Source organism: Macrobrachium nipponense, chromosome 4 (assembly GCF_015104395.2).
Source record: "Macrobrachium nipponense isolate FS-2020 chromosome 4, ASM1510439v2, whole genome shotgun sequence".
Classification (NCBI taxonomy): Eukaryota; Metazoa; Arthropoda; class Malacostraca; order Decapoda; family Palaemonidae; genus Macrobrachium; species Macrobrachium nipponense.
Window position 1 is genome coordinate 46990507 of NC_061100.1, and position 15964 is coordinate 47006470.

The following is a 15964-nucleotide window of genomic DNA, read 5'->3' on the forward strand; positions in this document are numbered from 1 at the left end:
GCTGTTACTCCATTGTTTCACTTTTGTTTGAGGATTTTTGCCATATATATAGTATATATATATATATATATATATATATATATATATATATATAGAGAGGAGAGAGAGAGAGAGAGAGAGAGAGAGAGAGAGAGATTTTGAGATTTTCCCGATGGATCGAACCCAGGTCTTTCAATTGAAAGACCTGAGTTCGATTACGAAAATTTATTTCTGCTCCCATACGTAAGTGTGTGTTGATTATTTGATTTATTTCTATTCTCTCTCTCTCTTCTCTCTCTCCTCTCTCTCTCTCTCTCTCTCTCTCTCTCTCTCTCTCTCTCTATATATATATATATATATATACTATATATATATATATATATATATATATATATGTGTGTGTGTGTGTGTGTGTGTGTGTGTGTGTGTGTGTGTTGTGTGTGTGTGTGTTGTGTAGATGCCGCAAAACCCAGATCTAAGCACCAGAATTTTAGAAAAGTAAAATGCAGAATTTTAGACGGATGAAAGGCAGTTGATAAACTGGAGTAATGCCAGGCAATGAGTGGAGAAGGGTCAAAATGGGATAACTGTTGTGAATGTATCTCGACACTATTAGAAACTTGAACAGTTATCCGCTCTCTACGTTTACAACATTACTTTTCAAATCTGTAGCTTTAACCAGTGGCAGCAATTATGACGTCACGTGTAACCACACGTGTGTCATGGCGGTTACGGTACTCCGGCGGGAGATTCATAGATTTTAAAATAGCTGTCACAAGTGAGCATAGCTGAAGGATTTCAGGCTACGGTTGCGCTTTTGAGTCACATCCCTGAGCTGCAAATGGATTATGACATGATATTACCTGCCATAAGCGGGCGGGTCAGGGAGGGGGGGTGTTTGCCGGATTTGCTGTCATATACTCGAAGATACGGTAAGCAAACTTCAATTTCTTGGGCGAGCTTTCCCATTTCATCCTTACCACCCTTCAGGAGGCCTGTCTGTCCTGTATTAGCTGAAGGCTTTACCGAAGGCTTTAACCATACCAGTGGCGAAATTTGGCTTGACTATGACGTACTCACGCAGCTTCTTGATTCCGTCTACCTATGGTAGCCAGGGTCTTGTCTACCGAGTACTTGTAGGTTACGAAAACGCGTTACCTCGTAGCATAGTCTTGTGGGCGGGATTCCATTCTGCACCAATATTGATCTGAGACAATTGAAGATTGTTTATTCATAGGCATTCTTATTTATTTTCGAGGGAACTGGGTGATTCCATGTTTAGGCTGGTTATGCCCTCCCCAAATAGGCGTAGGATGGTAGATCTAGGGTACTGATCCGCGGCGGCCTAGACTGTGGCATTTGCGGTTTTTCTATGCAATTTTACCTACTGAACAAGAATTTTAAGTAATATTTATTCGGACGACTGTAATTAATTCCCCAAGGGCCAGTACTAAACGCGGCAAAATACATTGGATGCCCCAATCTCGAGTGAATGTCGTATCCGCGGTTACGTTCCTTGCAGTCCGTTTGAACTGATTCTGTAGAAATACCACGATCAAGGGTGGACACCCTCCGAAAAAGTACTTAGCCTATAATGCGTTCTGACACCGTAGATGGTCATCAGTCGCGAGTTGTTGTTGGTGAGAGACGGAGCCAAAGACCTCTACTCTCCTTTCGAAGTAAGTATTTTCTCCAAAGTTAGAAATTAAGGCCATAGCCTATTTTAAGCTTTAAACAGAGGGTAATGAAAAGGGTGGTAGATCTAGGGTACTTATCCGCGGCGGCCTAGACTTTGGCATTTGTGGTTTTTCTATGCAGTTTTACCTACTGAACAAGAATTTTAAGTAATATTTTTTTGGACGACTGTAATTTACCCCCTAGGGGCCAGTACTAAACACGGCGAAATACATTGGATGCCTCAATCCCTAGTGGATGTTGTATCCGCGGTTACGTTCCTTGTAGTCCGTGCAGACTGCTTCTGTAGAAATACCAAAAGGGTGGCCAACGCAGTGCAAACTTCACCAAAACGCTTTCGAAATTTTTACTTATGATATGATTAAATAATTTAGAAGAGTGACGCCATCTCGATGTTTGCGGAGTCGTTTGTGTTAACAAACTTCCCATTTCCTGTGATAAATCCGCACACCACTTGTACCCATAGACGCTGGGGCTTGGAGGAACAATGGGAGGAGACACCTTGCTGCGTGATAAGTGAAGCCACTCAGGTCGCTGGCCGCCATATTGGGACTGGCAACTGAATCCCTGGGTCGACCGTAGGTACGCCACCTTGCGATGACTAGGTGTCATACTTTTTATTTTTGATACACTATGTTATTTTAATTCGTTCTTTTAGTTTTCGTACTCCATTTTATCCGCAGACAGTCAACACGTTTGCTGAAACTATGATGCCTCGATGAAAAAATGAGTGAATTTGAGGAAAGTGATGCTACTATTGAATTCATTATGGTATTCAACACCTTATTTGACATCAAATTCTCGGAATCTAAATACCAAAGGATTCAAAAGCCAATATAGAAGAATAATGCAAATGATATTAAAGATTTTCTAATAAAAGCTGAAACATATATCAGATCTTTGAGACTTCAGGATGGTAAAGACATCTCAAAATAAGATCAAGAAACTGGTTTCATTGGCTTTCTCTATTGCATACGAAGTCTTCAGATTCTGTACAAAACCTGTATTGCATCAGATGATGGGCCTTTACAATTTTTGATGACCTACAATTTCAGTCAGGATCATATTGAACTATTCTTTGGTCAAGTAAGAAGTATGGGAGGCCATAATGATAATCCAACAGCAAGACAATTCTCTGCTGCTTACAAAAGGCTACTTGTACATAATGACTTAATGAATATAATTTGTGGCAACTGCTTGCCATCAGAGTCGGTGCCCATATTAACTGCTTCAAGCAGCATAAAAGAGCAGGTTGCAGTAAGGAATATAAATGCTTTTGTTTCAAGACATTGAGTTTTAGAAGTTCAAGAAGCATATTCAGATGGCAAGGAAGATGATTATGATTATATTCCAAACCATTACCACTTATCAAAATGTTCAAATAAAATATTAGCTTATATTGCAGCCTTTGTTATTTTTAGGTTAAAAAAAAAGTCTTTACAGTGTGAGGTCTGCATTGATGCATTAATGTTAACAGTCGCTAATTTTCGTCACACCCTCATCAAATTAAAAACCAAAGGAAAATTGGTGTATCCATCAAATTATGTTATTGATATATACGCAATACATGCGGAAAAAATATGAGGGAAATGTTGTCCTACAACAAAACACTGGGGAGAGTTAACTTCCATAAATTAGTTAGTTCAGTATTGGCAGCATACAGAGGCAAAACAATATTTTCAGAGTTCGATTATCACATGTATGATACTCAACCATTGGACAATCACTTGCACTTATTGATTAAAACAATAACTGAAAACTATTTGCAAGTGAGATATAATTATGCTGGTAAGTGGATTACTGCTAAACTTCAATCGCAGGTCACAGGAAAGAGTTGCCAGATGTATGCTAAGTTAATTCATTTTAGCGGTCAATAATTCCTAATAGGCAATAACAAACAGTAAGGACTAAGGAATTAGCAGACATATAGAGAATAGCTTTAAATTTGTTCCAGTTATAGGTTATATGTATATAAGATTATGAAAAATTTGTATTGTATTTCTGAGTAGTAAAGTAAGGTATTATGTATGATGAAATAATTAACTATGTTCTTTAAAAGAATGATAAATTGTGTAACACTTTTCGCCTCCATTTATGCCATGAAAAGACGCATTATTAAAATAAAAGATGGGATAAGTAACTGAAGTGTTTCTATTAATCCTTATGGTGTGGTCTCTCTTTTGTCAGTCTTGAGCGTGGCTGCCACGCTTCACTTTACTGAATGGTCTGACCCATGCGGGGCATCTCCTCCCATTATTCCTCCAAGCGCTGGGGCACTTTTATCACAACAATCGGAAAACGGTCCCTTGCCACAACGTTTTTAAGGAAACTACGGTTTTGGTAGAAGACGACGACGAAGTGTGCACTAGATAACTATTTGAATAAATAGTAAAACATCAATATTTTACATATTTATGATGATTAATTTGAAAATATTCGTTATTGAAAAAGTAACTCGATTCCTGACTCAAATTTAAGTAATTATTTTTCGGAATTAGAACTTTTTTTTAAGTCCTGTATTATGACGTCACGACATCTTAACCTTCATACCTATTGTAAATGAATTGCTATACTCAACTTTCTTGCAGAACAGTTTACCAGTTATTCATGCTGATTGTTATCAGCTCTTCATGTAATTGTTATAATCGTAATGCGCATATATATCTTTATTATTTACTTTTTTTTTTTTTGCCAATTAAATATTGATTGAAAAAGTGGTCTTTTTTCGGATCAATGGTCGGAAAATGGTGTTTTACCCTATAGAAGATTGATGCCATCTCGATGTTTGCGGAGTCACTTGTGTAAACAAACTTCCCATTTCCTGTACAAAATCCGCACACTACTTGTATCCATAGACGCTGGAACACTTTCTTCACAACAATCTTAAATGGCAAAGGTGTTTATGCTTGTGACCGGGGATACCTGGCAATTGTTCAGGAAGAAGAGTGGGCTTGATAACATTTAAATACATAATTAGTTAAACACCTGAATAAGCTTAAGAATTGTGTAAATTTATAACATTCATTATAATTCATTTGAAAATATTTGCTGTTGTAAAAGTAACCAGATTCCTGACACAAATTTCAACGGTTTTGCTGTGAACATTAGCTACGATGTGTTGTTTGCACTTTCCTATTTTTTTTTAATCACTGTTGCTGATTGGTTTGTGTTTACCTTCCAAACTTGGGATAAGACTTACACAAAACCATGGAAATAAGTGAATTTTGCGTATCTATTTGTAATATATATACGTACGTATATAGTACGTATATATATACATATATATTTAGAGCAATATTTTTATATCTATTCTACATATATAAATATTAGATCATTTTATCATTTTATATCTATATCGATCGACTAGATATATATATATATATATATATGATAGATAGACTAGATAGATAGTGATAATAGATAATAGATAGATAGTAGTAGATAGATATAGATAGCAAGTGATAGGATTAAGATAGGATAGGATAGATAAGCTTTTATTAGAGCAATTTTATCATTTTTGCATTACTATGTCATCTAGAATTCATGGAAACAGCTTGTAAAGGCATCGATGTATGTGTCAAGTGCCACTAAATTGGCAACGATGACTTGCCATTACTAGCACACAAACATTAAAGGTTGCATTTGTTTTAGCCTACAGTTATCAAAAATTAAAAAGAAATTTTTTCAGCCATACAATTATTAAAAATAAAAAAAATTAGTAAAAATAGGAACATTGACTTTAATAAATAAAAAGTGCTAGCAATAAAGTACAAATTTTCTCTCAAATAATTTACTAAATCGTTGTCTGCTCTGGGATTCTGGCTGCCAGATGTACATCAAGGCTGAAAAATTATGCCCGCCATTTCTTTGTTGTAAACAAACTCACATATTTCAAGTTGAATTTGGAGTGAGTTAAGAACAAAATGTGTATAATTACAGTCAAATAAGCACCGTGGAGTGTCAGTTGTGATGGCAGTAAGGCTAAAACCACTTATTACAAGGTAAAAATGCATTTCAGTTCAAAACATGACCCCGGGAATAAGACGTCTCATACTTTCACTAGTATTGGCAACAAAAAGTGTTATTGTGCGGATTACAACTTAAATCTTGAGTAATATCACTAAACGTTAACATTTATACGCAAATATTGTTCAATTGAGCACTGCGAAGGATGTGGTCATGATTGTGGAACTGAATTGCACACACAACCATCGCACGTCATACTGGATTTAAAAACTGCCTTGAACGCATATTTTACGAAGACTTCACAAATTGATTTTACTTTGTATGGCTGTTTCATATACATATCTCATTTTGTTAATGAAACTTCAATCTTTTGAATGGTATGCTTAAATCTTCAATTGTATTGTTGTTTCACCAATTTAATATTGAGTGAAAAAGTTTTTTTTTTTTTTTTCTGATCAATGGTCGCACAGCGGTGTTTTACCTTAACTCTATTTCGGGTATTTCTTTAGAAATTACAGTTTCCAGTAGTACATATCTGGGTTACTTATTAACAAATTACCGTTAATCTTTTGGGTTTGACTGTAATTAACCCCTAGAGGCTAATACTAAACTTGGCGAAATACACTGGACGCCCCAATCCTTGTGGCTTTCATATTTGTGGGACTGTTCCTTGCAGTCTGTGCGGAGTTATTGCCCAGAATTAACACGTATGGTAAACGAGAAATCAAGAATGATGCAAGACTTAAATTAATATGACTAAAATTAATCAATTAGTGTTCAGATATAAAAAGCATTGGAAAATAAAAAGCGTTGGAAAAACAATATTTCAATTTATAATAATGGACTAACCTTCAGTAGGCACAATTTGAGGGGAAACTAGACAAAGGAAAAATTAGTTTTGTAGTGTAAAAGGCTGTACATAACCTCATGTTCCTTAACCCAACCCAACATAGGGTGTCATGCCCCACCTATTATGACAACCACAGCCCTAACCCTAACCTGTCACAGGTGGTCATGTGTCACTTGAGTAAAGTTCCTGGTAAAACTTGAAAGTATTGCCAGTAATCCTGAGGTCAGAAAATACATTGGTATTTCTAAGCAACAATTCACATGGACTGCAAGGAACGGTCCCATGAATACGAAAGCCAGTAGGAATTGGGGTGTCAAATGTATTTCTCCATGTTTAGTACTAGCTTTGGGTGGGTTAATTACAGTCAACTGACAAAAAATTACATTAAATTCTTAATAAGCAACCATAATTTTATAGAAAATGTCAGTTTCCAAGGAATTGCCAGATGCAGAGCAATTACTTAGCCATATAATGCAATTCATTGGTAATCCTGATAAAACTTGAAACTAATACTACTGTGATATTTTTATTATTTACATTTATCCCCAAGAGGCTGATACTTGCCTAATAAAAGCATGGTTTTGCACATTAACAGGAAGTTGTTGAAACTAGAAGAGTGCAGTAGTAGTTTCAAGGGTAATTCTAGGTAATAACTGCATGTACTGCAAGGAATGTTCCCGCGAGTGCGACAGCCACTATGATTAGTGCGTCAAATGTATCTTGCTGTGTTTAGTCTAGCCTCTGGGGGTTAATTACAGTCGGCCTCCTAAAAATAACGGTAAATTCTTAATATGTAACCCAAATACTGTAGGAAACTGTAATTTCCAAAGAATTCCCAACACGGAGTTATTACCTAGATGTACCGTTTCAAGTTTTTCTGTGTTCCTAACCTATCAATGGCATTATGATAACTGGTCTGATTTGAAATAAACAGTACAGGATTACAGTAAAACTTTATTCTACTAACACAACCTACCAACCCTTCTAGGTGTGGCAAGTAACAGTTCACATGCAAAATGGGTGCTGTGTTTAGTCCCAGCCCCTAGGGGATGAATGGTAAAACATAAAACTGATGGTAAATAGCCTACCATAAACATAGAAAAAAGAAAATCGTGGACAAAAGGTGGTAAATATTCTGTAGGCAACTACAGGAACCTGTCTCCATTAGTTTCAAGTGAATGTTTATCAGTAATGAGTGTTATACAGATCTAAACATTAAATGTAGTACAGGCAGTCCCCGGCTTACAACAGGTTCAGCTTACGACATTCTGAGGTTACAACGCTTTTCAGTTATGTTCATCAGAAATTATTTCCAGGTTTATGACGCATGTTCTAGGGTTACGACTTACAACTCCGATCTGATAGAAGAAATATGACTCAAAAAATGCAAAATAATTAGTATTTGAAGGGTTTTTGATGAAAAATGCTATAAAGATAGAGTTTACATAGTTTTTAATGCAGCCAAAGCATCAAAAGTAAATTTTTTTAGGATTTTTGATGATTTTCCGGCTTACAGCGATTTTTGGCTTAAGACGTCTCAAGAACGGAACCCCCATCGTAAGCCGGGGACTGCCTGTATTTATAACATCACTGTAAGGAACTTAACTTCCAAGTTAATCAAATAACTTTTAACATTTATTAACCCTCACAGTCTGAGCTAAATATGTATTAAGCACACTCCTAGGCCAATGTAAATTTAAGGATGGCTAGTCGAAATAAAAAAGAAATCATTAACCCTTGGGAGCCATGCTAAAAAAATCATATGCAGCACCCCAGACTGGCAATCTTTGAGGTCGGCCAATTTGAAAAAAACTTTGTCAGTGGAAAGAGGAAGATATGCAAATGCACATGGTGTGAGAAAAAAATATATAAATAATTCTCCCTGCCTTCCATGAGAAGCTGAAAATGACTATAGTGGTACCTCGAGATACGAAATTAATCCGTTCCGAGGCGGCCTTCGTATCATGAGTTTTTCGTATCTTGGAACACATTTTACATGTAAAATGGCTAATCCGTTCCAAGCTCTCCAAAAACACCCCATAAAGTAAATATTTCCAGGCCTAAAAAACACATGTTTTAGGGTTACAACGCTGATCCGACCAGGAAGAAATATGACTCCAGAAAGGCAAAATACTGTACATACTTGAGTAATATTTCAACTGCATTGTAATGTTCAACCCCATTTTTACTGCATACATTAGGACTTTAGCATATGTCCCTTAGCAATAAGCCTAGCCTATGTTAGCAGTTGCTACTGTAGCCTAGTCTATGATTCTGACATCTAAACCTAAGAGCTAAAAGCTTAGAATATGCCAATAAAATGTATAAATAATCAGTATGTAGTCATTTCAAATAATTAATAATTAATCATTAACTAAAATACACAAACAAACAAAAAACAAGCCTTCCAATCGATTGTTTACATTCAGCTCTTACCCGTCTTACGAGTATCGAACGAGCGCCAAGCAATCATTTTTCCTAGCACACAGTAAGCCATAAATTGTCATTAGTATCTCTCTTCAACTAATGAAACTACCAAATAGTATAATAACCATTCATTTCTATTCTTTATTCTATCTTTACCTAATGAAGATACCGAGTTACTGACAGCTATAATGAAACATACGTATACGTAACGTAATAATAAAACAGAAGAAGAATTCTAAAAAATACGTATTTGTTGGCAGTCTGATTTATTTTATATTTTATATCTAATTCACAATTTTTTTAATTAAATGTATTGCATGTACTCATTTCAAATAATTATTAAGTAACCATTAACTATAATAAAAAAAAAAAAGCTTCCAAACATCTGTTTACATCCAGCACTTACGAGTAACGAACGATCAACAAGCAATCACTTTACACAGTAAGCCATAAATTTTCATTATCTCTCTTCAACTACTGAAACTACCAAACAGTATAATAACCATTCATTTCTATTCTTTTATTCTATCCTTACCTAATTGTTTTTTTTTATTAAATGTATTGCATGAATAAGTTTTTCAATTTACAGCATCCTTTTACCAATAGAATACTTAAAGCACAAGGGGTAGATGCTGACCAATAGGAGAGCAGGACCTTATGGGGTGACTATCATCAGGAACCAATAGGAGAGCGGGAGGATGGTGGCGAGTTTACTCAGTTGGTGGCGCGGGAATTTTAAAATTGTTCTCGGTGGTCCGGGCGAATCTCGGGACTTTACAGCAACAACCTTTCGTATCTTGAAAACTTTTCGTATGTAGAGCAGTAAAATTTTTTGCATTGGCTTTCGTATCTCGAGTTTTTCGTAAGTAGAGCCTTTCGTATTTTGAGGTACTACTGTATTTACAACCCTTTGTGGATCTCATTATCAAGACAATCATAAATTTTACCAAGTTATACATGTTTTTTCAAATAAATTTTAGTTGTTCCAATACGTAATACAAACCTTTCGGTCCTTCAACAATAGGAATGTAACTTGCGGCATAGCTGGAATTACGGTCGTTGAATCTTGAACAAGGTGGTTAGGCAGTAACTATCGTGGGGCAGGCTAGCCTGCCCGGATGTAAACACTCCACTTAACTTTCGGCCGTCTTCCGATCGGCCGTCTTCCGAGGAAGACGTGTGTTTGTGAGCTTTGGCTGACTGGTCGTTAATCTTTTTTCCCGGTGGGATCCTTTTGGTTAATTTTTTGTATTTAAATAATTATGCATATACGGTGTTTGATATTAATACTAAACAAAGGTTTGTCCTTGGTTTTTCAATTAATATACAAACCCACTTTTCGTGATAGCCTTTGTAACCGCCCCTCTACTTTTGTTAAGAGATGGCGGCTAAGGTATGCCAACATATTTACATTCTTTCGCCCTTTAACACTGGCTCAGACCTGCATGAGGACGAGATATGTATTTATCGTGAGGATGAGACATGTATTTAACGTAAGTGATATTGATCCTGTAACGGGACATGTATCCATCCAGAAATTACGCTTACGTTTGGGAATTACCAAGGGAACTTCAAAGGTTTGTCCATGTTTTGTTGTTATGGTAATTTCTCTTCTTCTTCCTTACACTTACAATCGGAAGAAGGTAGAAGAATGGGCGTGCGGTGCTGATGTTGGGGGATCTCTTCTCACTTCGGAGGGCGACGCCCTTGGATGTGTGAGGAGTATCCTCATTACTTTAATTTTTTTTCCTTATGTTACAGACTAGTGGTGATTGTTTCAGCAGTATTGGTTGGATGCTCTTCGTGTTGGTTATCTTAACCTTGGAATTGTACCTATGACTCATAGCATGTTGCATACCGATCCTCAAGTGTGTGTACTGATCCCCTGCTGATAATCATTTTCATTACCACTACTACCCTGTGAGGTTATCTACTCCTGATGGTAGAAGTCTGGCAGAAGGAGAAACCGAAGAGGAAGAGAGCTCATCAAGTGTCGTCATCCTCCTCTCGTCACGGGACTTCTAAGGGTCTGTCTCGCTCCGGTGAGACAGGTGGGTCCTCTGCTGGTCCTCCCGTTCCTTTGGGAATGGGCCCCGTCTCTCCTTCCTCGGGAAGGAAGCAGACGGGGACCATGGAGGTACCGGGCCACCACTGGTATCTCCTCTCCCGGTTCCGAAGGTTCCACCTCTGGACCGGGAACCGTCTTGGCCGTTCACTTGCGAGCGTTACCGAGTGTATGGTCACCTACGGAGGGGTACTGGCTAATACTGGTCTCCTCTCCTGGCGCCAGAGGTTCCGCCTCGACGCTAGGTACTGTCTTGGCCTCTCGTTCACGAGAGGTACCGAGTGTACAGTCACCTGCGGGTGACCCTGCAGCCAAGACCCAGGCAACCGAGTTCGCTCGGCGCCAGGATCCAGGCACGGAGCGGAAGACTGGTGGGAGTTGCCCAGGTGACTCCCACCAGGCCAGCGATCGCTCTTGTGGCAAGTCGTCGGTACCCAAGGTTGATGCAACGGTCCCAGACCAGCCGCGGGCTCTGCCGGTCCCCTGACTGAGGCTCCCCGGAGAGGGGGACCAGCAGCAGCTCTTCTGACGCTCGGGACCGTCGCCGCGATTCTTGGTCCAGCCACTCGACCAGGCCTGCAGATTGACAATCGCCACCGTGGGCTGGCGAGCGTCTGCAGCCCCCCCCCCCCCCCCCCCACCCCCCCCGCATCCGCGTTCTGCCGGTAAGGTTTGGGGGGGGGGGGGTTAGCGTCAGGTCTATCTCTCCTATCCCTTCAACTTCCTCGGACTGCACCGGGAAGAGCGAGGTGTTCATGAGTGATCGCGAGGGGCGCGCTCCCACCGCGACAGCGGACTGCTGGTCCCCTGACCGCTGCTCCCACCGGGACCAGACAAGATGGGGGAACCAGCAGCAGCTCTTCTGACGCTCGGGACTGTCGCCGCTGCTCTCGGTCTAGCCGCTCGACCTGTGCAGCTCAGTCGCCAGCAGATCTCCTGAAGAGACACGCTCCGTTGTTGGTCCAGCGTTTCTCTGCAAGAAGACCGCTGGTCCAGACTGGTAGCTCAATCGTCACTGTGGTTGATGATCGCCTACAGTCCTCCCAGCCTACTGGTTCTGCTGGTAGGCAGGGGAGGAGCTCTCGTAACAGCTCCCCTAACATAAGAGACCAACGCTCCGTTCCTTGGTCCAACGTTTCTCCACAAGAAGCCGCTGGTCCAGACCTGCAGCTCAATCGCCACCGTGGGTTGGTGATCGCCTGCAGTCCTCCCAGCCTACTGGTTCTGGTAGTAGGCAGGGTAGGAGCATCAGGTCTCCCTCACCTGTCCCTTCAACCTCCTCAGGCTACACCGGGAGGAACGAGGCGAACAGGAGTGACGTGAGGAATGCACTTCTTATGGTCCGGCCACGGGCCTGGTTCGGTCTTGGGACCAACAGCTCCTCGCTCAAGTGGTTGGAGGAGATCGTGGGGGGCTGGCGAGGACGAATGACGCTTCCCAGACTCTCGGAGGGACCATCACCGCCATTCACGTGACGGTCCGTCTGGACCAGGGTGGGCTCCCGCTTTGGTCCTCTTGAGAGGTTCCGACCTCGACGAGGACTGGGACGCGTCGGAGGACGGTATCGGCTCTCTCCTGTCAGGTGCTTGCTCAGCCCCCACCCAGACGACGGTCACGGTGGCAGCATACGTTTAGCCTACAGTACGAGTTCGTAACCCTCCTCGGGAAAACGTTTTCTCCAGATGGTAACGTTTTCCTGACTGAGCGACCATCACCGCATGATGATGGCTGCTCGCACTCGCTTCTCCGACTGCCAGTTCCGCTGTGAAGGCGAGCGAGTATCCAATCTTCCTCCCCCATTTCCTCTCTCCCTATGGCTGCGAAGGGAAGGGAGGGATCCTGCAGTGTGTTCTCTGTAGGATTCCACGTTGGGGACTGCGTTCCTGGGGGGGACCTTCGGGTCCTACCGGACGTTCCCCGTTGTTGAGGAAGGATCTTGCCCCATCCTCGATTTCTACGGGAATCGGGAGGACCACCACCCGATGATCGTCTTGGCAAATTCGGTGGGGGTTTCGCTGAGTGCTTAGAGTTCTTCGGAATTTCTAGCACTCTCTGAGTGTTCTGGTCTTCTACGATCTGCAAACACTTGGGTGAAACCATGGTCCAGAGTGGGCGAGACAAGAATCCCAGATAATTGTTACTACAATAATCGGGTATCTCGCCGAATGCTCGAATTCCTGGAGTTTCTAGCGTTCGAGAAAAGCACTGCTGCTGAAGGAAGAATCTCGGGAAGGGCTCAGCCTGGATTGACCTGACGGTGTCGCCTCAGTAGGCGGCCAACCCCGGGATAGAGAAGAACGGGTGGGAACATCCAGTTTGGCTTGAACTATCGTCTTTGGTATCCTGTTATCACCATAGAAGCCTTCCTTTGGGGAAAACTTCTTCACTATCTTCATTAGAGAATGAAGGGTGTCGGCTTCCAGTCCTTATTCTTGTTCCTCGAATGGAAGAGAATTTAGGATGGAGGTCTATGTACAGGAACCTACAAATATACATACTACGTATATTGCCCTCGCGACATGCTTCTGTTATCAGTTGAATTGTCTGAGGTGTAGGCACATACTGTAGTAAACTCTATGGGTTGTGACCGAGATGAATAGTATCTTCTTAATTGAACTGCAACTTGGGACTGCCCTGCAAACCTCCCAGGAGTTACCAGTTTCGTTTTTGAGATACTTATGGTATTGTTACAACACCACCACCTCAGTGTTTGCTTTCACCGAAATCCGTTTCGATTAAATGCAAATACTCCAGCGTATTTTTTGGGGCTCGATGGTTCTAGCCGAACGCATTCCTTCTTGTAATGGATTACCTGGCAACTCAGGATGACGAGTGAGTGAGAGCTAGCGGTGTATTGGGCTGCCTGCCGCAGCCCAGTACCAGCTGGCTCTCCGAGATAGCACGGTCAGATTATGTCTCTCTCCTCGACAATGATTGACTACCGAACCGAATCTCTGCCCGGCAATCACAGACTTAGGTCTCTGGTTGGCTGGAATTCTCGCATACGTGAATGACCATCTCTACTGCATCGCCTTGGACATTGCGAGAATTTTCAGTCAGAGATATCTCAATAGACTCGCTATCATCTTTCTGATTACCGCACGGTAACAGAAGTCTGTAGCCTAGTCTCCTGCTACATCGCACCTGCAGCTGCGATAATGCGAAATGATTTCTTCAGACATCTGAGTTTGTCTTCTAAATATATCTTGTATTTGTAGTTGTGCAATTGTTCAATGTTCACCTTGAATTGTAGATGTATAATGGAAGACATCGCCTGTTACCCGCCCTGCCAGCTCTACTTTCAAGTACAGGCAGTCCCCGGGTTACTACGGTGTCGGCTTACGACGTTCCGAGGTTACGACGCTTGTCAATTGACGTTATTTCCAGGGTTACGACGCATCTTCCCTGGATAACCTGGGAAGAAGATGATGTTGATTCAGCCCATGAGAAGTGGTTCTTCAGTCAGTATATCCCTGTGTTTTCATTATTGAAATGCGCTCTGCTTTCATTGCAACTACGACTTCTCACCGAACAGCAATGAAGTAGCGGTTTAGCGTTTTCAGTCCTTTATAAATCACAGGGATTAAACCGTCTTCGCTGGTTGGTGTCATCGGCGGGACTTTTTTAAGTTCAGAATCTTGAGAGTTACTTCTCTCGATTCGGCTGTGAAGACGTAGGTCTGCATTCACCTACCACCTTCGTCTTCAACGGCACATAGTGTTGTTTTTCCTTAGCTGAGATTCAACTACTATGAGAACTTCTGTCTTGCCATCAGGGACCTCGGTGTGTTTAGAAGGCAATTGACTTTTGCCTGTTGGGCACATTCCTTGAGAGAATAATCATCTCGCCTTCTGGCATCGGTGGCAACAGATAGACGATTTGTATGGTCTCTCAGCATAACCCTTCAAAAGGCGAGGGTCACGTGACTATGCCTCGGATGCTTGGACAGCTCGCCTCACACAACCGAACGCAGTCAGTCGGCAGCTGTCGAAGCGTCCAAGACCGTCACGAGCTACGCTGTGGACTTAGTTCGGTTGTTCCAGATCAGTCATTACTTCGTCCTACTAGCTTGTTCCGGTACCCATAACCATCGACACCCACCATGGATTGTTGGTGTCCTATCCACCGCGGAGACGAAGAGACTTCGCCGCAGTGGGGTACGAGACCGCGAGAGACTTCGCTGCAGTGGGATACGAGACCGCGAGACACTTCGCTGCAGACGGATAGACCAGTATTGGTACTGGGCATCACTCCGAAGAATATATCGGACAGGAAGATGGATAGGTCATCGCAACCATATCCTTCTTTCCCTCCGGGACTGCCCACAGGTCCTTGGAACCTCATTTCCCAGGACCAGTGGTGGATGCTTGCAAGATGTGTTTGCTTACCCAGCTCCTCGACATGACAAGTTGCATCTCATCCATGGTGTGCAGTTGTAGAGGTAAGAAGGACGCGAGAGTGACGAGGAACTCCTACATCTTACAACAACACACTCGTCTGATCTGGTAGAAAAGCTGAAAAGGCTGTTTGCTTACCAGCAGTGTTATTGTTTGGTAAATGACATGTTGATGACTCCTATTAGAGGTGGGGTAAATGTTGTCACGAGTCATATGTGGCCCATGGAAGTGATGTGAGCACTTTTCCCTCAAAATTGGTTCAAACTGTATGGTGTGAAATCTTGAACACAGGTATGCAGATGGTCCTCTTTTATCAGTGATCTGGTTTTGTGGAGCCTGTCTAGCCATGAAAATTGGTGATTTTGGGGCGCAAATTTCCACTTATCAGCACCGATACAGACAGTCCCCGGGTTACAACAGGGTTTCCCTTCTTGAGACGCGTTGTAACCCGAAAATCATCGTAAGCTGGAACATCATGAAAGATCCTAAGAAAACCTTACTTTTAATGCTTTGGGTGCATTCAAAACTATGTAAACTGCATTCTTATTGCATATTTAATCAAAAACCTTCAAATATTGATTATTT

The 15964-nt window shown here is 41.6% G+C and overlaps 1 protein-coding gene across 1 annotated transcript in view; it reads left to right on the plus strand.

The window, feature by feature from the left end:
- Window positions 1-668: 668 nt before the first annotated feature.
- Window positions 669-15964, plus strand: part of LOC135210909 (transmembrane protein 201 homolog) — a 132414-nt gene continuing 117118 nt past the window's right edge. The window contains 2 exon segments of the mRNA XM_064243860.1: window positions 669-856; window positions 859-911. Coding sequence (XP_064099930.1) covers window positions 821-856; window positions 859-911 — 89 coding nt within the window. The 5' untranslated portion in view covers window positions 669-820.